The 21,471-nt window shown below is 43.3% G+C and overlaps 1 protein-coding gene across 1 annotated transcript in view; it reads left to right on the top strand.

The window, feature by feature from the left end:
* Positions 1–10,416: 10,416 nt before the first annotated feature.
* Positions 10,417–21,471, top strand: part of Adgra3 (adhesion G protein-coupled receptor A3) — a 104,385-nt gene continuing 93,330 nt past the window's right edge. Inside the window, exon 1 of the mRNA XM_052734910.1 lies at positions 10,417–10,886. Coding sequence (XP_052590870.1) covers positions 10,663–10,886 — 224 coding nt within the window. The 5' untranslated portion in view covers positions 10,417–10,662. The remainder of the gene's footprint in view (positions 10,887–21,471) is intronic.

The following is a 21,471-nucleotide window of genomic DNA, read 5'->3' as shown; positions in this document are numbered from 1 at the left end:
GTCGAATTCACAGAGATTTGCCTGCCTCTGCTTCTCGAGTGCTGGGATTAAAGGCATGTGCCACCATGTCCACTCAAACAATTTCTTACAAAAAAACTTGTTTTGTTTTTTTCTTAAAGTGTATAGGGGTTTTGCTTGCATGTATATCTGTGCACCATCGGTGTACAAGCTAGAAGAGGGCTTCAGATCTCTTGATACTGGAGTTAGAGACAGTTGTGAGCTGCAATGTGGGTACTGGGGATTGAGTCTGGGTCTTCAGGGAGAACAGCCAGTGCTCTTAATCCCCAAGTCATCTTTTAGCTCGAAGTATATTTTCTTACATATTAAAAATATATATTGCATTTTTTAAAAGTCAATTTGTCTTTTGATTTCCTGTGTCTGATTTAAATTTTCAACAGATTAAATGTATCAAGTTGTGGCTTACTGTGGTATAACATACATATACACAAAACTTGTATGATTACATATGCATATGTAGAAATGCTTTTTAAAATGTTAAACTCATATTTTTGTATTTAGTTTTTGTCTCTGCTTTGGAGGAGAGGAACTAGGAGGAAAGATGTGAGCAATTACAGCTGGTGACTTTTAAATGATCGTTATCCACAGCTGAAGGAATTTAAAACTCTCACGGTAGCAACGAAGTCAATGCTTCTTTATTCTCCCTGATGACACCACGTCACAAAGCAGCATCCAAGTTTTCTCTTCATTTAATTTGTTCTCAACACTCAACTGAGGATTGAACTGAGGGCTTTGCACACATTAGGCAAATCCTCTACCCCTGAGCTATATTCCAGCCCTCTTAGCACTCTTTGAAAGAATGATTTGCTCATGGTAGACTTTGGACAAAAATGATCATTAGTCCAACAAAGGAAATGAATTAAACACAACACTTAAAATAATATTCATAGTTTATGTGCATTTAAAAAAGCAAGTACATTTTTTAAAAACATAAATTAAAGCTCACCTATGTCTTTGTCATCCACATTTAACCATTTTGGTTTTTTTTTCCTGTCTGTTATTTTGTCTATGTCATTTGCAAGCTAATAGGAATGAGAGCAGGATGGCAGACAGCCTTTTTTTGTTTTGTTTTGTTTTCTGTTACTATCAGTGATCTATTTGGAGAAACTTTTCTCCCTCCAGCCTGCCCCTGTTCCAGCAAGGGTACATTTAACCCATCTCCACCTTCCCTCTTCAGGCATGTATGCCCCAAGACATATCAATCATAACCCTTATCAGCATGCTGGAATGTGTATTTCTGCTTTGTTTTTATTTTACCTTGTCAGGGGATTTTAGAATGCGAGGACACTGTGTGGGGAAATGGCTGCCCCTTTGCAGGTGAGTTCATTCTTACTTGAGAACAAAGGTAACACTGAATTAAGAAATAGAAGAAAGCATTGCTCAAGCTACTCTGGATTCAGCTATACCTGAAGCAACATCCTATTGACATGGACCAATATCTTTCTTTTTAAGTTTGAACTAGTTGGAAGTTAAGTTTTTGTTGCTTTTATTGAAATTGCTTCAATTGATAATGGAAGAGTTTTGATAATATTTGGAATTGTTACAGTAAGGACTCTGATCTCACTTCTCTTCCTTTCCAGATTCCATTACAGTGGAGAATGGAGGGCTTGGATTTACAAAGAAAACAATGATAAAAGGCTGAAGTTCGTCCTAGCTGACTGAAGAACCAGGTTAAGGAAGGTATAATAGAGAGATGAGTCAGAGTGCTGGACAGAGCCCTAGGCAGAATTCGCTCAAGACTTAACACATTACCGGATGAGTTGCCAGCGAGGTTGTTTTTATTACATATTTCCATCAAAGTGGACTGAGCTTTATTTAATGAAGATTAGAGAAGTTAATTAAGTGGATTTAGAATTTAATATACAGGGCTTTTACTGCCAAACAGCTTTCAAATACATGAGTAATTTTCCTGATTGGGGCTGGCTATGGAGTCAGACAACTGCGATTTTATCATTTTATCCAGCAGCAGCAGCAGCAGCAGCAGCAGCAGCAGATAGTCAAAGCATTTTAAAAAGTGTGACAAGTTCTAAGGCACCGTCAGCTGAGCTGTGAGTCCAGTTCATTAAACAAAAGTTTTGCATAAGTTATCAGGGACATATTTAATTGTGGATATTTGGTAGGTATGAAATGATATGTTAATGAGTGAAGAAATATTATTCATTCTCTTTTTTATTCATTAATCTATTCATCATTCAGTAATTTCTTATGGATCACTGTTGTGGTTTGAATGAGAAATGTTCCCCAGAGGCTCATGTGTTTGAACACTTCGTCTCCAGTAGGTGGAGCTGTTTGGTGAGGTTATGGGACCTCGGAGGTGGGCTTTGCAAGTTTAGAGCCTTCCCTCACTCTCTGTTCTTTCTCTTTCTGCTTTCTCTATGTGGATGAAGATGTGATCAGGCAGCTCCTGCTATTGTCAACATGCTTTCCCTTACCTTTGCATGCCTTTTCTACCACGAAGGACTCTATCCCTCTGGAATTGTGGATCAGAATAAACCCCCCTTTTTTTTCTTACGATGTTCTTGTCAGGGTATTTTAGCATGGCAACAGAAAACTAACTAATAAAACCACTTTTGGAATGCCTACTACCATCCGGACCCAATAATAAATCAATAGATGACATAGACTTTTCCCCATCATGCACCATACATTCAAAACATCTCAGTTACATGGAACCAAACTTAGGGTGCAGGTGTGTTAATCCGTGTAGTGATGGGTATTTTCTTCCCAAGTGATGCAGGCGACCAAGGTAATTAACTGCACAAATAGAGCTGTAAATGTGGAGAACATGGGCTTGCTTTCTATGAAATCTTCCTTTTGATTGCCTCAATTCTCTATTTTGCTTTGTTAGTGGAATGATAGTCTAATACTGTGAGGGGTAATTATTTCATAGGAGTTAAGAGATGGAATGATGAAAGAAGCTGGTATGTGTAATTATAGTGTTACTAAAGATAAAATATTTTCATAATCTGTAATAATGACATGCTATCACTACATAGAAGTTTTTCCCAGTGATTTCATCTGTGCATTACTTTACCTTTCTACTGTGACCAGAAGGCAGAGGTTATCAGTATCCTTCAGTGGTGCAGACATGGAGCAAGTGATCTTTGTAAGTCAGTGTTTGACCAGGTGTAAAAGAAAGTCTGATTATAAATTTAAAGGGAGAAAAATCACAGCTGCAAAGTTTCCCAGATATCTGCTTCAGGCTTTTCAAGAACCAGAACTTTGGATACATTCATTAATTTCTGTAGGCTTCAGCTTTTTTCATCTGGAATACGAGGAAAGGGCCAGACTCCAGTTCTACTTGTGTTTCGAGACATCCACTGTGGGCAAGTCCTGTGCTGTGTGCTTTCAATGTTAGATTAACTTAAATTTAAACCAACCCTCACAACATGAGAAGAAAACTTGTTACCAAAGTACACAATTTGCTTATGGTGACCCAGCTCAGGATGCAGTCAATATAGTAATCTGATTCCCACTTTGAAGATCAGTGTTCTGTGTACTTCTGGGTTTCCTGTATATTTTAACAGTTCTGGATTTAAATAAAACACAACATTTAAACTAAAATTCATTTAAATTTATTAATATATAGTCTAGTGAAATATTAACATTTAGGCTTATTAAAGATGTTTTGTGTCATGTTTAAAATAATGCACCTCAATTTTAATGTTTTGAAGAGTCTATAATTTACAAAATCTTTTTGTGATATAGTAATGTTTGCTTGAGTTCTCTAAGTGATAAAAGAACATGTGAAAAAATAGGACATGAGTATAGTTCACTGATGCAGCAGTTGTGTAGCATGCACAAAGAAAACCCTGGGTTTGACCTCCAGCTCAATAGCCAAACCAAAAATCAAATTTAAAAACAAATTGTGGTGTGTGTTCCAAAAAACAAGATACTTAGTGGTTAATATTCTGGATCAGAGGCCAAATCAAATTAGTAATTACTTTGTTGACAAAGGAATACTTTCAAACATACTGTCTCATTCTGCTCAGCTCAACAAGTCAATTTTGATCACATTAACTGACCCTGAGGAAGCTATTATTGAAAAGAAAGATTGAGGTGGACATTTCATGACTGGTAAATCTGCTACTCAGCCTTCCATTAATAGTTATTAGTCTTCTGATTGATGTTAAACACTATGATTTTGTATGTAGGATTGAAGTTACATGTAGATAATGCAAATAGGCAGTACAGGACAGGTTGTAATATATTTGGGAAACAGACATGTAGGAAATATTATTTTGGAAAAGTCATTATATTTCTGTAGTAGACTATAGTTCTACATTTTCCCAAAGATGTTGTACTTTCTGTTATGTATTTTGGCCAATGGCTAAGCAGGATTTCTGGGGCAGAGAGAACACTGGGAAGAAGAAGGGCAGAGTCTTAGGAGTCAAGAGGAGATGTAGAGGAAGAGGAGGCGAACTTGCTGTACTAAAATAAGGTACCAAGCCATGTGGCTGAACATAGATAAAAATATAGGTTAATTTAAGTTGTAAGAGCTAGTTAGTAACAATCCTAAACTATTGGCCAAGCATTTATAATTAATATTAAGTCTCTGTGTGGTTATTTGGGAGTGGCTAGCAGGACAGACTTGACCCATAGTTGCAACAAAAAACTCTGCCTACACAAGTGTATGCCTGTATATACATTACATAATGCACCTGCACATATACACATAAAGATAATCTTAAAAAAAGAATTGGGAAAAACTTTAACACAAATTGATAAAGAATCACTACATCTCAATATTGAGTTACGATATCATAGGCACTTTCTGGATTAACTCATGTGTTTCTACCTCTGTCTTTGAACTCAGACACATCAACATCCCCCACTGATGAGTGTGATTTTAAGGCTCAGATCTGAGATCAGAAAACAAAATGACAGATATAAGACACTAGGGACCACTAGCTCTACTGGACAGATGAGGCAGTGATTGCTGACCATAGTTACAAACAGCCAAACAACCCACTAAAGGACTGTAGATTGTGCATGTCCTTTTTGGACACAGCACATGTGAGTCCAGCTTAGATTAGAAGTCACTGATCAGGCTGATTTTCAAGCCAATTAGTACTGAGTGCTTCAAATGCCCAATGTGTATCAGTGAACCATGAATAGTGAGCATCTCCTTGGCCTTCCCATGCTTTGTGTGTGTGTGTGTGTGTGTGTGTGTGTGTGTGTGTGTGTGTGTGTGTAAATACTTTTCTCATACATTCCAGCACTTTTATCTGCTTACCATATCTACTCTGTTTACTTTCCCATGTCTGCCAAGTCTCACATCTCCTTGCTCATAGACAATATTTTTCCCTCATGTATTCCACATTTTTATTTTCTAGAATAGAATTAAATATCCTCAATTATTATCACTAAGTGTGGCTTGGTTGGAGGAAATGTGTTTCAGTTCACTCCCTGAAGGTTCTGGATCAAGATGTAGAACTCTCAGCTCCTTCTCCAGCACCATGTCTTCCCATTCACAGCTTTGTTTCCCAGCCCCAATTTAAAGTTTTTTTCATAAGAGTTGTCGTGGTGTCTCTTCACAGCAATAAAACCCTAAGACACTAGTCAACCATCTCATTGCACTGTCTGTGTTTTTTAATATGAAACAACCATGTGATATGAGCATATACTGAGCCTTTTTGGTCTATGAATCGGGGCTACCCTATCTGGCCATAAAACAATTGGTAGGTAGCTGCTATTCTATCAAAGCAATTCATCACATGGCAGGGCTGGTTGAATTTTCCCTTGTATTTCTGCTTCGTATTTTTAACTGATAATAATTATCCTGTAGTGGGGGAAGGAAAATATCATTTCAGAAAAATATTTGGTCACCTAAAGAGAGTACCTTACTGTCACAAAGATACATGCCAATAATAGTCTGGCTGCCACACACGAACAGTGAATTCATGGTTCATCAGGATAAAAATCACATTTTAAACCCTGGGCCAGTTTAAGCACTCATTTCAAAAAGTGAGGTATAGTGACTTGCTGAAGGTCACTGCATCTCATAACAGGTGAGTCAGAGCAGGGGCCAAAGCTGGCTAAGAGGCTGGCAGGACATCTGAGACAGTGTTGCTGATCCATCCTTGTCCTGGGTAATGACCAAGCACACATTCTAGCACATGTTATGAAAATACTAAAAATACAAATCACAGCTGTCACAACTGGTAGATTAACATCCAAGGACACAAAAGCAAACTGAGAATGTCTGTTTATTAGTGAGGCTTACTAAAGGTGTTACCCAGACGTTTCAAGTGCTAACAATTGCTGTTCTTTGCTGTTGTAAATTGGATCATGACATTACACATTTCTGTCTGATCCTAGAATGAACTTCAGCCATTTCAAGTTAGTTGATGTTAGCTGAGAATTTATACCCGGCCATACAAAAATGCTTAATTCAACAAAACTTATTCTCTAGCCAACACGGTTGAGCGATAGCAGCAGATGTGTGAAACATAAAAATGAGTGAAATTTAAATGATGTGAATTAACAAATTCTTTTGAGTTCCTTTTGTGTGCCAGGAATACCCTAGGTGGTAGAAAGCTATAACAATGGTAATGTGAACTTGAGGATACTCACCATTGAGAGAAAGATGTCCAGAGACTTGATTGATAGTTCAACCATGGTCTCAGTGAGCTGAATTGCTTTCTGCCCTTCAATATCCTTCTATGGTTTTGAAGTTTTCCTTGAGGCTTTTTGCCTTCTGATCATAAAACACATGTTTCATCTCTAGGTAGTATGTTCTCATAAGACCATGCCCAGAAGCAGGAAAGCAGAAGTCATGGGAGAAAGGGATGAATTATTAGCCTTCTTATCTCTCCTTCCCTCCCCCATCACTTAACAAACACACAGAGTAGTCATTTTTGAGACCTCTTATTAGCTTTCTAAAATTTTGTATTTTATTTTTAGAAGTATTTATTCACTTATTTATTATGTATATGGGTATTTTGCCTGCATCTGTTTACATGCATGCATTACTCACGGAGGCCAGAAGAGGCATTAGATCTCCTGTGATTGGAATTACATATGGTTCTGAGCCTCCATGCGGGTGCTGAGAATCTGGCCAGTCCTCTTGAATAGCAGCCAGTGTTCTTAACTTGTAAGCCATCTTTCCAGCCTCTAGTCTCTTTTTAAACAGAAACACACAGAAGTTTCTGGAACAACTGTAAAGTCTGCACAGTCCATAATGGTATTCATCAGTTATTATTGGCTAAAGTGGCCTGAGGGACTAAGAAATAGAATTTTTGGTTAAAATCTAAACTTTTAGCTTAAATTTATACAAACTTAAATTTATATAGCATAATGAACAGTGTAATTGTTGATTCCTTTTGGTAGGTCACATGCTACCAACTGTAGCAAGGATGGCTGGACAAGCGATTTGCCTGAAAAGTTTGAGAACGGCTTTTTGGCAGCAAGCTATGGTGAAAGCTGTGGGAGGTAAATGGGGAGCACGATGGAGCTGAAACTGTAGAAGGGAAGAGCTAACATACACAAACGTAAAATTAATACAAGAGAAAACCATGTTCCAAGTTCAGATAAATCACCAGAACCATCTAGACTGGATCTAAATCATCTAGATTCTAGAGGCACGTAATGGAGAGGACAGAAATGGGAGAGCATGATTTGAAAACAGGATCAAGAAAAGCTTCCAGAAGCTCATAGTCTGGTAGAGAAGGCAGATACATAAAAGAAATGTTAGTAATAGATTTGGATAGACACATTATCTGTGAACACACATATTAAAACATTTTTATTACACATATTCATGCAGACATATACAGCTAATAGAGGTTTTTTTTTTAAATCAAGAACAAAGCATCTTTGATATCTCTCATGAACTTTACAAGACAAGATTCTCTAGACAAAGTGTTGGAATGTGGTCCACAGACCATCCCTGAAGCTGATGTGATGATGGATTGTGTGTGTATGTGACTGGTTAACCAGTACCGTCTCAGTTTCTATAGGACTTTCTACAATGGGACAGTCACAAACACAGTGAGAACTCAGAAAGGACCTATGAAACCTTACAATTTCAAATGTTGCCATGTGCTTGAGGCCTGAGGGGGGGATTAGCAGTCACTAGACCTGTCTGGCAAGAAGCTGTCAGGGCTACAGGAGCTTAATTCAAGCTTAGGTTTTGGTGTTACTAAGGGGCAAGAGACTGCAAAGTGCAGGTAGTGTCACCCTCTGAGAGTTGTGCAGGCATAAAGAACTTCTCTCAGGTCCTTTGTGCTTCTAAAGAATAAGAGGGCCCTGCACATTCCAAGGTCTACAGTGTTGTGGCTTTCTTCTTTTTTTTTCATCCCTGAGACAGGGGTTCTCTGTGTAGCCTTGGCTGTCCTGGAACTCTCTGTAGACCAGGCTGGCCTCAAATTCAGAGATTTGCCTGCCTCTGCCTCCTGAATGCTGGGATTAAAGGCATTCGCCACCACGGCCGGGCTCTTTTGTAATTTCTAAAGCCTGCTCTGGTTTGTGATTTTTTTAAAATGAGTTATGTTTAAAGATGGTCTGAATGACTTCCTTGAAAGAAGGCTGAACCTTCTTTCCATATAATATCCATAGAATAAAACCATTTCCTCCATATTTGTTTTTGGATTGAATGGTCTCATTTGTGACATCCCTTTTTCTGGTAATTTCATACTTTAGTGTTCTCAACTGTAGTGAAGTACAAAGATGACACCAACCTTAAGGCTTATGCTAAGCACATCTCAGAACAATCAAACACATTTACCTCTGTGATAGGGATCAAAATTTTCATACAGTCTAACTTCCCAGGCCTGACTATAGCTGTATCACCAGCAACATGGCAATTAAAGGCTTTCAGATTACTATAGTAAGATTTTATCTTTATGGGGATACCAGATGATGATGACACTGTTGATGTCATTTTCGTTAGGCAATAATCGTCTTCAAATAAATTAATTCTACAGAAACGTGTCTGACCAACCTCGTCTTAATAGAATATACCAGTTTATAACTAAAGTTAGTTATACAAGTTAAAACTACTTAATTGGAGGTGCAGACCTATGCTGTTCAAGACATGTGTAGTAGTGTTTAAAGTTGAGTTTAATTGAAGTGAAATAAAGTAAAAACAAAACAACAACAACAAAAAACTTCCTACAGAATGGCAGAATAAATTTCAAGTTCTTTGTAGCCGTACAAGGCTATCACCAGGTCTGGAGCCCTCTTTCCCCCAGTCATACGCCAAGTTCCAGATCCAGAATAATTGTATTGCATTGAGTGTATTAGTAGATGCGAGACACTATTAGGTTTAGATATTTGATAGTTCAGTGTTCAAGAAATGTTAACTGATGCGTTATTCACACTTATCTAAGTATACATTTAGATATTTACTATTGAGAAAGCCAAATAAATATTTCTGGGACATGATCTTGGAAATAATTTTTTTGGGGGGTGGGGCTATTAGATGCAAGTAAAAAAAATGCCCGCCTTTTCCTCCAAGTCTCTCAATGTAGGGCCAAGCAGTTGGAATGTCCACTCCTGAGCCCTTGTGGCAGCCTAAGTGTGGCTGTCGGGAGGGTCAGACAGACTGAGTAGGCTCAGGTGTCCACACGCGAGCCACGCCCCTCCTGTTGTTGAGTGGAGCAGACCCAGGAAGCAAAACCAGCCAGGAATGGACAGGCCAAGGGCTGTGTGATCACATGCTCTCTGACTTATATGTTACAGGGTGAAACTCCAATTTCTGTAAACCAAGCTGCTCTTCCTGGTTGTTAAGGAAGTCTGTTTCCCAAGGGAGAATAAAACTCATTTTGTTGGCTTATATAGTGTCTATAAAATATAAAGATAGGGTAGGTGAGCCCTGGTCTTGCAAATGTTAGGGTGGGGTCTGCAGCTGTAGGCATGAATAATGAATTCAAATAGGGCTTCTTGGATGCTTCATCACTCTTGCTCCAACTGGTTAACATCCGAGCTTTCGGTGGCCTCAGAAATTTCTGTCTAAGGGTCCCCATGCATCTTCAGCTGGCCCATAGCTGTTGCCGCTGCAGGCCAGGGACAGCTTCCGAGTTCAGTTTATTGGAAAGAAACCTGTTTCCTGCTCTGGCGGATAATGGGGCAGATGAAAGTTTCCAACCTTGCCTTTCTTCGGAATGACTGGTTTCAGGCTCTTTCTCCTCCTCAGGTTGGAGGAAGGAACTTCACCCCCTCGGGCTAGGGCTCTCCGGGGCGCACAGAGTGGCTTTGTCTGAAAGGCGGCGCCGGCGCTGGGAAACGTGCAGCAGAGCCGCAGCGCGGCTGGAGTTGGGACTGGTCTAGAACTTTCTTCCGCCCGGTGCAAGAGTAGCGGAGTTCCGGCCAGGACCTGGGGGCGTGCCCGGGTCGGGATCGGGTCGGCTGGCGGCCCCGGGAGCGCGCGGGGCTGCTGGGGGGAGGAGCGGGCGCGCAGGGAGGAGCCGGCCGGGAGGAGGCGGTGCTCCCGCGGGCCGAGCAGCGAGCTGCGACCCGGCGGCCCTGACCCCTCGTCTCCGCGGAGGCCGAGCGCGGCCGCGGACAAAGGAGCATGTCGTTGCGGAGCAGGAGCGGTCCTCGGGCCGCCGAGAGGCTCGGGCCACCGCCGGGCCGGCCTCGCCCCGCCGCCTCCCGCTAAGGCCGGTGCCGCCGCTCGGCCCGCAGGCCCCGGCCAGCGGCATGGAGCCGCCGCCACCGCCGCTGCTGCTGCTGCCGCTGGCGCTGCTCGCCTTGCTGTTTGGAGGAGAGCGCGGGGCCGTGGCGCTGCCCGCGGGGTGTAAGCACGACGGTCGGGCCCGGGGTACCGGCAGGGCGGCCGGCGCCGAGGGCAAGGTGGTGTGCAGCAGCCTGGAGCTCGCGCAGGTCCTGCCCCCGGACACGCTGCCCAACCGCACGGTCACCCTGTGAGTAACCCAGGACGCCCGGTGGCCCTTTCCTGGGGGTGGGGTGCGCCGAATGGGCGCGCGGGGGGGTCTCCCCTGTATCCATGCTCCTTTGTGTGCGCCCTGCGGCGGGCAGGGGGTGGTGCTGGGAAAGCCCTTTAGCTCAGCGTGGGGACCAGGGTGGCCGATCGCCCTTCCAACCGCCTCTGCGCCTTAGTTTGCAAAGAAAAGTTTTCGGGGTTCCCGGGCGCGCCCCATGCCATCCTTGCTTTTGCGCGTCTCGAGCTGCGGAGTACCACGTGAGGATGCAAATAAACACTGAGTCGATGCAGTTAAAGCTCATTCATCCTGGCTTGGGGCTTCTAGAAAACACCATGCGTGCTCAGAAGTGTTCGTGGAAATGAAGTTGCACCTGAGGTTGAGCTTGCAGGACCCTTGGGCGTGGGGTGACTCTTTGTGGTCCCCGAACCCATAAGGAGACCTTGCCGTTTTCTGCCATAGCTTTCGTGCTCTTTCAGAACTACGTCTAAAGTTAAGCTACCAATGGGTGAGAAATGTGAGATAAAGTTGTTCAGCCCCATACTCAAGTCTGTGAGCGCACACTGGAAAGTCAGGGACTTTGGGATTGAAAACTGTGTTTGTTGAGTGAGCCCTCCAGAGGTTGGAGGGACTTGGGGTTTTCGCGGTAGGTTTCCACCTGGAAGGAAAAAGTTTCGTCTTGGAAACGTAGTTCTTTGTGCCAGTTGGACTGAACCGTTGGCCCAGGGAATTTAGATTCTTTTTTCTGTGAAATATGAATTGGCTTGGAAAATTTTAAGTCAGAGTGTTTCTAATGGATATTTTGTCAGACTGAAATATGAGTCCCTGAGCTTCGTGTTCCTCTGTGTTTTGGTTGGTTTCTTAAAAAAGAACCACGGCTGCCATAAAGGCAAAGGCATGTGTGACCTGTGAAACCACTTAAAAGTAGGATTTTTAATTTAGCCCAACTCAATAGAAGGATGTATGGTGGGATGGTTTACAAGTAGCATTGCCAATGCCTTTAATGGCTCATTCCCATTCTCTCTCTTTCTCTCTCTCATACTTTTTTCTTTTTTCCAGTAAGGAGACATTTAACACAAGAAACTGCTTGTGTTTTTTGTTGACCCAGGTTTATAAAGATGGGTAAAGTAGTTTTTGTTTTGTTGGGCTTTTACTGACACAACAGGTCGGTTGTTGCTTTTGCCCTTTGGTGGCAGGAGTTGTGTTTATTTAGTTTTTGGCCATTTGCTTTGAAGTGAAAAGTGTGGGTACCTTAATTACAGTCCAGTCTGGTGGAGAAAGGCCCCATGACTGTAAAAGTTAGTCACACAAGTGACTTAAGCAACGACTTAAATGCTGGGTCAGTGAGTGACCCTCAGCTTGATTCCTGTTTATGTTCATTTTTTTCTGAAATGGATCAACTACATGTAAATTGTTGGAAAAAACTGGTGATATTGTAGAAAATCACTTTTTTTAGCCTATTATCAATTGCCCTAGATTTTGCATGAGTGTAGTAAGGCCTCTGAAATGTCATTTTGTTCCTTTTTTTTTTAATGTCAGAAAGCTGTTTAGATGAAAATAAAGTTAATAACACTAAGTGACTAGGAGGAAGTAATTAAGGATCAGTTAAGCTGATGATGTGTGTGTCAGGGTATTTCAGGCAGGCTAGAAAACCTTATAGGCTACTTACTTTATTTTGCTAGGCAAAGTACCAAAAGAACTGTGGGTAAGTGGTAGATCCAAGTTCCCATAGTGATTTGGTGTCTGGGTCCTGGTCCAAGATTCTTGCCCTGCAGTTAAGATGTTTCTCATGAGAGACCCACAACTGCCTCCATCTCTTAGTTCAATGTCCATTGTTTTGAGCGGCTCCTTGGTAGAAGATGTTGTATGGAAGTTTGGATTGCCTGTTTGTCTGAGCTGCTGTAGATTGCTATACACTTGGCTCCTTGAAATAATAAATTCCTTCTCCCTCAGTTCAGGAGACCAAAGTCCCAAACCAAGATGTTAGCTTCACAAACGTTAGGATAAGACTCCTTCCTTGATTCCTTGGACATCTGATACCCTTCAGTGTATGACTGGAGAGAGAACTCTAGCCTCAGCACGTGAGTTTACCTGCCTCTCTTCCCTGTGTCTTTGTGCCTTAGGTCTCTCCCAAAAGGAGCAGACGTAGATTAAATTTAGGGTCCACTCCAAGTTCAGGATTATCTCATATCAGGGTCCCTTATTTCATTATACCTGCAAAGACCTGTTTTCCAAATAAAGTTACAGAGGGTAAGGGCAGTTAGTTAGGACTTGGACAAATATTTTTTTTTTTTTTTTTTGGAATCACCATGTATCTCATTATAGCATAGAAAAGCAAGGCAGGGGTTGGGGGTGGGGTTGTAGTTCAGTGGTTGAGCATGATGGGCCTAGCTCATACAGTAGTGTTTTGAGTTTGCGTTCCATCAGTGCAGAAACTAACTACCTTTCTTCTTGAGGGATGCACAGGTATCTGGAGACCAGTTTCTGAATAAATCTTAGAGCAGTATGGTCAATGTTTTCTTATTGGGATGCACGTCTAGCAAAAATGACCCAGAGGAAGGCTACAAGCCTTGGTCCTTGGTGTGATCCAGGGTCTGGTTATTGAGCCAGTTCTGGGAAAAATGAAGACAACTGAAGAAAATAGTGGACATGGTGAGGCAAGGAGGGAGTTGGGAGTCAGCGTACTTCACCATGCCAAGACTCGCAGAAGGCGGTACTCAGGATGCTGTGCAGTTGGTGGCACTGGAATGTTAGGGGCAAATGTCCATTGCCTGGATGCTTACAAGAAGGAGACATTAGAAGATGGCTGACTCGCTGGCTTAATTTTTTAGGCCCCAATTGTGTGTGTCCAAAGGTTTTCAGTGAGTTGTCATGTTGCTGCTGAGAGGAAATTTCATTGGTTCAGATTGTGAGGATGACGTAGACAGGCTAGTTTCCTATTTGGCGAGGAACTTGACATTCCTGTACCTGGAGGATGTGACACCCTTCAACTGTGTGAGTGAGCAGCCTTCACTTCCAGAGCTGTATTGATCGAAAGAAGTTGAGCAGAAATCTGTGGCTTGACCATGCTTGTTCCCAGGTTCTCTTGTAGGACTTTGGTAAGGAATTAAACCTCGTTTATGAATATACCCTATAAGTTTAACAAAAATTACCTGTACTCAAGAGTTTTGCCAAAAACAAATTATTGACTACATTCCCATGTTCTCTATGAAATGTTCAATAAATAGGTTGTTTTAAAAGTTCTGAGGACTTTTTGAAAGTTTTACAGGTTTTGCCATGCTTTTCCACATTTGCCTTCATGGTGACTCTGGGAGAAAAAATAAATTAGAAATTGTCACTGAAGTCTGGTTTTCTCTTAGATAGTTTGATAAATGAAAATAGTGTATGAGTTTGGGTTTTTATTATATAAAATGTCATGCTTGTTTTCTGTCAATTGGTAATTATTTAGATGTCTCTGGTTTGGCCCAGTATAAGGTCCAAGAAGTAGAATTCTTGTATTCTGGAACTTAAACTTTGTTAGAGAGAAAGGACAGGATAGGGATGGGTGGCATTAAGGTACAATTAAAGAATGCCGCATGTAATTACGCAGTAAGCCCTGCATTGCAGACTTTTCCCACGTTTTAGGAGACTTGAAACGGGGAGAATTGTGGGTAGTTATGGAACCACTGGGAAGTATTTTTTCTTTCCTAGAAAAAGTAAGGACCTGAATATGGCCTTAAAGAAGGGAGAGATTGGATTGGAGGACAGAGAACATGCTAGGCATAAGAAGATGGACTTGTTGCCAGCCCTGCTGAAAGGAAAGTCATGTGTTGGGCCATTAGTGTAGAGCTAGCTTACAGATACTGGCTTTCACACACCCTGTATTTCGTGTACCTGCTTTGTTGGAGTTGTTGGGAAAGAGAAGAGAAGGAGGAGGGAGTCCCGAGCAGAAACTAGGGGCTGCTGGAACCAGAGGAGATTGTAAAGGAGACCACTCTCCTGGAGGAGCCATGGAGGCTGGAGAGAAAACTGACCATGAGAGCCCAGAGAAGCTTCTATTTCAAGGTGGGAGAAGTTGCCTGAGGATGAGGTAGGTGCCCAGAGATGATGTACAGACAGACCAGGACTAGTCTCCCAACAGCTGAAGGGTTGGAAGCCTCTCAAGAGGAGGGCCAATGCAACACAAGTGAAAGATGCCAGGCTGGGTGGCTTGAAGGGAGCAGGGGTTGGGGAAGATAGAAAACAGCGTACGAATGAGGCAGGAGTTTGGAATGAAGGAAAGCAGGCCGGTGCGGTGTTCTTAAAGGATTTGAGTTTCCCAGGGAATATGGGAGTACACTGAAAAGGATTGGAGACAGTAGCCAAGAGGAGAAACGGTGGTAGAAGAAGAGATAGATGGAGCTAAGCCTAAGTGGAGTGTGGCTTTTTTGGGCAGCCAGGACTTTCCCTCCCTGCCAGAGAGATAAGAGACACGGTGTAACCAGGCTTAAAGGAACAGGAGGACAGGCAGCTCTAGGTTACAGGGGCGGCGGTCTCCTCCTTCATTGCTGCCGTGTTCTCAGAGAACAGAGGTGAAGGGAGAGGGTTGAAGGAGAAAGGGAGGGGAGGGGAAAGGAGAGCCCTTTGAGAAAGTGGAGCTGCTGGGAGTTGCAGAGGAGTCAGCAGGGTGGATTCCTGTCCAGTTCTCTCCTCTGATGGGACTCACATTCAGAAGGAAGTGGCCAGCAGGCTTGCTTTCTCCAGCTGCAGTCAGCTTGCAGCTCCAGCTCCGTGCAGGTTGCAGGTTGCTCGCTGGTCAGGCAAGTATAGTCACAGAGAAACGGAACGGTTTTTAGGGAACAACCCTCTCCCCTTTAATTGACCCGTGGTGATCCCAGATAGCCACTGGGTGAGGTGGCCATCTTTGAATTCAAGATCTTGCCTCTAGCCTGGTTGATCTATACTCAGCACTGCTAAGTTTTTCTTCCTACAGGTGTCTTCTTGCTGTTATGGTGCTGAATGCTGGTGGCTCTGATCCCCACGGTATGCCGCTTTGCTAGGGAGTCTGTGCCAGCGAAAAGGCAGAGGGCTCAGCAGGAGTGAGTCCTGTCCATTTTCACTCCTTGGTTTCTGTCTAGCCAGAGTGCCTCTCCTTGTCCCTTGAGCAGAGCTTGTACTTAGCTTTCTGTAGAACTCGACTTTCGCCCATGCCTTGGAATCTGTGCTCTGGTAAATTCTGATCCTTCACAGTCTGCCTCAATTTCTGACTTCTTCACTCACTGACCGTCCTCTTGGCTTGGTCTTCTGTCACTTCGTTTTTGTCTTCGCTACCTTTTTCTCGTTTTTCCTCCTGTTCCCTCTCTCTACTCCCAAGGCCTCATTCAGGCTCACCCCACCCTGGAGCACTGAGATGCATTCTGTCCCACACTTTCCACGATCCTGGATAGCCACGTACATAACCTTGAAGGGAAGGGTTCGGAGGAGGCCTCTCAGACACAGCAAGTATTCTTTGTTGGCAAGCAGCATATTGTCAACACAGATTCAAGAGCGGATGGCAGAAAATCAACAAGAGTGGAGGTTGAAAGGAGGATGTGAATTCAGACTTTCACACTGTTACAGCCAATGAGAGCATTTATTTATTTTAGTCTGGTTCCGTACTGCATAGCTGTGGGACCCATGATTCAGAAACGGGTGTAAGTAGGTGGCAGCTACAGTTATTCCTGACCTACTTGATCTTCTAGAGCTACCTAAATTCCTGCCATGAATACTTTACAGAAACAGTGTGGAATGAGGGACAGACGGGCATTTTGGTCCTTTGACTTGCCTATCTGAAGTTTTTCTGATAGACGTCAAGGTTTTGCATAACCCCGCCCCCAAATCCTGTTGCTTCTTGCCTACTTGGACTCCTTCAGCCTCAGGAATACTGGGGAGCACTTGGTAGGTTTGGCAACATGCCAGGTCCAGACACAAAGGAACCTGGGAAAGTTTGGAGATGTGTATTCCGGTGCTGTCCCTGCTTCTGTCCCCAGGAGCCTGTAAAGGAGGCAGAGCCAGGCGGATCTCTGTGAGTTCGAGGCCAGCCTGGTCTACAAAGCGAGTTCCAGGAAAGGCGCAAAGCTACACAGAGAAACCCTGTCTCGAAAAACCAAAAAAAAAAAAACAAAAAAAAAAAACAAATAAGAGGTAGAAAAAGCCGTACAAACACAAACTCTTGTAAGTTCCTCAGAAAGTGACCTAGGGTAGAGACCTTCTTTTTATTTATTTATTTGGATTTCTCATTGGCCTCTACTCTTGGCAATCCTCCTGCCTCTGCCGCTTCCCTGCAGATATTGCTGAGCTTTGCCTTCAAGCATTACCAGCTTGCAGCACCGTGAATGGTGGATTAGTTTCTTTAATTCCGCTGTTTCTCGGGTTGCTGTTTTCTGTTCTGCCTCGACTCTGGAAATCTTATGTCCAGAGACTACAACAAATGCATTATTCTATTAACATTTTTTTCCTGTAAATAGAAAAAACTCAGCGAGTACTGTAAGTTTTAGTGGCATGTTAATTCAGTCTACAAGATTAAAAAGCTATAGATGTAAACTTGGTGCTGAAGGTGTTGATTGTTGCACAGCCACACAGTTTGATGATAATGCTCTTTGTCGGGTTTATCTTGCGTGCATGCTCAAATTTAGTGTAACGCAGAAGGCAATTTGAAAAGCAAGAAGGCCCTCTCAAGGTTTGGTTTTTCCTTTTGACTAAATTTTCATCAATTTTGCTTGTCCGGTAAGGGACTCCCTGCATACTGGGATGATCTCCACAGACTCTCCATCATTCTGAGCACATGGGTGCTGTGCTGCCTGCAGAGCGGGCATTGGCTTTGCTTTCGCACTGTTTTTAGCAAAGCATTTCTTGTCCTCTGATTCTTCCTGTTTAGAGCCCGAGGCACTCAAGTATAAGGTCCGACCCCAGCCCGATGTAGACTCTTCCTCCATTTTCTACTTGCCTGCATACTGCAAGCCCAGGTTTGAACCTGTGCTTTCCTACATACAGTGAGGACTGTCCAAAGACTGGAATTTGCTTTTAATGTTTACTTTTCTTCGTTCTAAATATCTTAGTCTATCACTGTTTGATTTCACTTAACTACTAGCTGTTCATATTTGTGGTAGTTTCAGGTCTTATCTCTGGATTTGACTCTTGTGTCTTTATTTTATTTGCCTCCTAGCTGTACAATATCTATGGTGCCTGTCCTTGAGTCAGTCCAGCTCTTCAGGATGTGAGTTAACCCGTGCTCTCCCACATGCTCACATTCTGCTGACACAGCGGAGTACTGAGACGGTTCATAGGGCTTTAGCTATCTTAGAGGGAGTAAAAGTTCCTAAAGCAAATGTTCGAAGACAGGTTTAGGCAGGACTTTGCCGAAGGGGCCCAGTGATGGATTCGTTTGTTCCACTGACCACGGCTGTGTTGTTTTCTCTTTCTTGTCCATCTCCTGGGCACAAAGCCGATCGGCAGCTTCGAGTGTCTCCGACTTGCAGCCCTAATCGAGTCATTATTCGTGGAAGTCTCTCCAAGATTTTCATGCCAGGACATGTCACCTACAGATGGTGGTGAAGTAAGGTGATGAAGGATGCTCTAGGCTTGTATCCCAGCCCTGGAGTAGAAGGGACCTGTTGTCCCCACTTTCCTGAAGCCTGATGGGAGCGTGCTGTTGAAAATTTTATTTGCATTACCCAGGAGCATTAAATATTGCCATCCCTGGACCACAGACCTATGTTCTGATGCAGTTGTTCAGGGATGGGGCTCCAGACATTAGAGATTTTCAATTGATGCCAATGCCACCTGGGATTAAAAACACATTGTAAGGGATCCGGTAACCTTAAGGGTTAATTGTAGCTACCAGCTGTCCTCTGCTGCAACAAAGGAAGAGGGAAGAAGGAGCATAGAAACAAATTGAGGGCAGCTGCCTCTGGGAGTGGGGAGGGGAAGGGGAGAGGGGGAGACAAGGGGGGCTGTTCTAAGTGCAGAAAAGAGGGATGAAGCTAAGAACAACTCTTGGAACAGTTAGAGAGCGGCAGGCAGGGGCCTTGTTCACAGGAGACTAGAAGAGGAGTTTGCAGAGCCAGGCACGGTATTTAACACTGCATTGCATGTTAGGTTGGTTGGTGAGGGCAGGATAGCGTGAGAGATGTGCTGTGGAGATGAGTGAGTGAACCTAAAAGGGCCTGACAGCGGCCAACATTTGTCCCGCTGGCGTGTGAGGGCCTGCTGTGTGTTTGATTTTGGATGGGCAACAAAACAGAAAGGGTCCCTGCTCAAGGCCCCTTCAATCGTTTCCCTGAGATTTAAAGCTAGAAATCGGTTCCTGCCATAACTCAAGGTCCAGTTTCCATGCATGAACCTTCTCAGAGAGCAGGGGCGGTCAGTCAAGTCATTGGAATCTTCCAAGAGCTACCGCAGTATGAACAGCTAGTTGTTCCTTAATGGATTCTAGCAGTGTAGCTGAAGTTTTCTGGTCCTGCTCAGCCCCATGGACCCTGTAGCCGCTTATAAAATAATCACTCAGAAGCTTATATTAATTAAAACTGCTTGGCCATTAGCTCAGGCCTACCACTGACTAGCTCTTACATTTAAACTCAGCCCATTTCTGTTAATCTATATGTCGCCACGTGTTCCGTGGCTTTAGATGTCTGCCGTTACATGCTGCTCCCTGGACAGTGGGCTGGCATCTACTCTCTCAGACTTCCACTTCCCAGAAGTCCTTGTCTGTTTGTCCCGCCTATACTTCCTGCCTGGCTACTGGCCAATCAGTATTTTGTTTATCAACCAATCAGAGCAAAACCTTCATAGCCTACAGAACATCCCACAGCACAAGCAATTTAAAAACTAGGATCCCCACTGTGAAGACCACCACAGGAGAAGGAGAAATGGCAAGCACCACTTCTGGGCCTCGGACAGTACTCACTGTGTGTGGGAAGGCACAGATTCAGATGGGCTTGCAGTTTCCTGCTTGCAGACAGGTAGGGAGATGATGCTTATGTTAGCAGGAGCGGGAGGTTCTGTACAGGGCTGAGGTCTGCTCTTACACTTGTATTTTCCTCAGGCTCTCTCTCTCTCTCTCTCTCTCTCTCTCTCTCTATATATATATATATATATATATATATATATATATATATATATATATATATATATATTTATCTCCATTGATACCCGAGGTTTCCATGGAGGTTGTTGTTGGTTGTTTTGGCTCTTTACTTTTTTGGGGGGCCCACCACCCAGCTCCCAAATAAATACACAAGGAGACGAATTCTTATTTATGAATGCCTAGCCTTAGCTTGGCTTGTTTCTTGCCAGCTTTTTTTTTTTTTTAAACTTATTATTCCATCTACCTTTTGCCTCTGGGCTTTTCCTTTTCTTCTGTAACCTTACTTTCACTCTTACTCTGTGGCTGGCTCCTGATGTCCTTCTTCTCCTCCTCCCAGATTTCTCCTTCTATATATTCTTTCTGTCTGCCAGCCCCGTCTGTTCTTTCTCCTGCCTTGCTCTTGGCTGTTCAGCTCTTTATTAGACCATCAGGTGTTTTACACACAGGCACAGTAACACAGCTTCACAGTTAACACAAATGCAACATAAACAAAAGTAACACACCTTAAAATAATATTCTACAACAGGAGGTGATTTGCCGTCTGCTGTTTATTTCATCCCTTTCTTGCTGTTCCGGCTGGGCCTGAAGGAGGCATTCCTGCAGGCCTCCTTGTGTTGTTGACGACCTCACAGTTGGCAGGTGTGCTGGGGACATGGCTGGAGATCGGCAGAGCACAGAACTCCTTTGCCAGGCTGTGAATCAACTCAGCTCTCAGGCATGTGCCAGTTGCTGTGAGCCCCTCATCAGTTCACTTGACTGGCATTCTTGGTTCTTAATTTAAATAAAACACAAATCTTACATCTGCTGTTCTTTGTATTCCTTCCCGTATTTTGCCTTCTTAAATTTAAATCCGGTAACATTTCAACATTTTTTTGTCGTATTTTTCCAGGGTGTTTGCCACAGGTATGGGGGCAGGGCACGGCAGGTCTGTAGAATTCTATACAAAGAAGGCCATCTGTTAAGAACTTTTATTGATCTCATTTAGGCCCTTGCCCAGTGACAATGTCACCATAGCAAGAAAAAAAAAATCTTTTTTTTTTTTTTTTGTTGTTGTTGTATTTTTTTCGAGACAGGGTTTCTCTCTGTAGCCCTGGCTGTCCTGGAACTCGCTTTGTAGACCAGGCTGGCCTCCTCTCACAGAGGAGGAAAATCTTTAGAAGGCATGTTAGCTCTGTAGGTGAAAGTGCTGCCCTGCCCATCTGTTGAATTGTGCTTGCAGACTGATGTTTCTCCAAGGGGGATAAGCATGCTGCCTTCTGGGGCTGGAGGGAATCGAGGGTCCCTGGGAGTATTTTCTCCCAGATCTCAACACTTTCCCTCCCCACGGACATGCATGGAATGTGTGTGATATACATACATACATACATACATACATATGTACATACATACATACCTGTCTGTTTATCTGTCTGTCTGAACTCTTGTCAGTGCACGATGTGAAGACATTCTCATTTGGGATTTGTAGTTCCAATATGTGACTGGCCC

Source organism: Peromyscus californicus, unplaced genomic scaffold, assembly GCF_007827085.1.
Source record: "Peromyscus californicus insignis strain IS unplaced genomic scaffold, ASM782708v3 Scaffold_13__1_contigs__length_99412109, whole genome shotgun sequence".
NCBI lineage: Eukaryota > Metazoa > Chordata > Mammalia > Rodentia > Cricetidae > Peromyscus > Peromyscus californicus.
The sequence above is the reverse complement of the archived record's forward strand: the minus strand, read 5'-3'. Positions and strand labels throughout refer to the sequence as shown.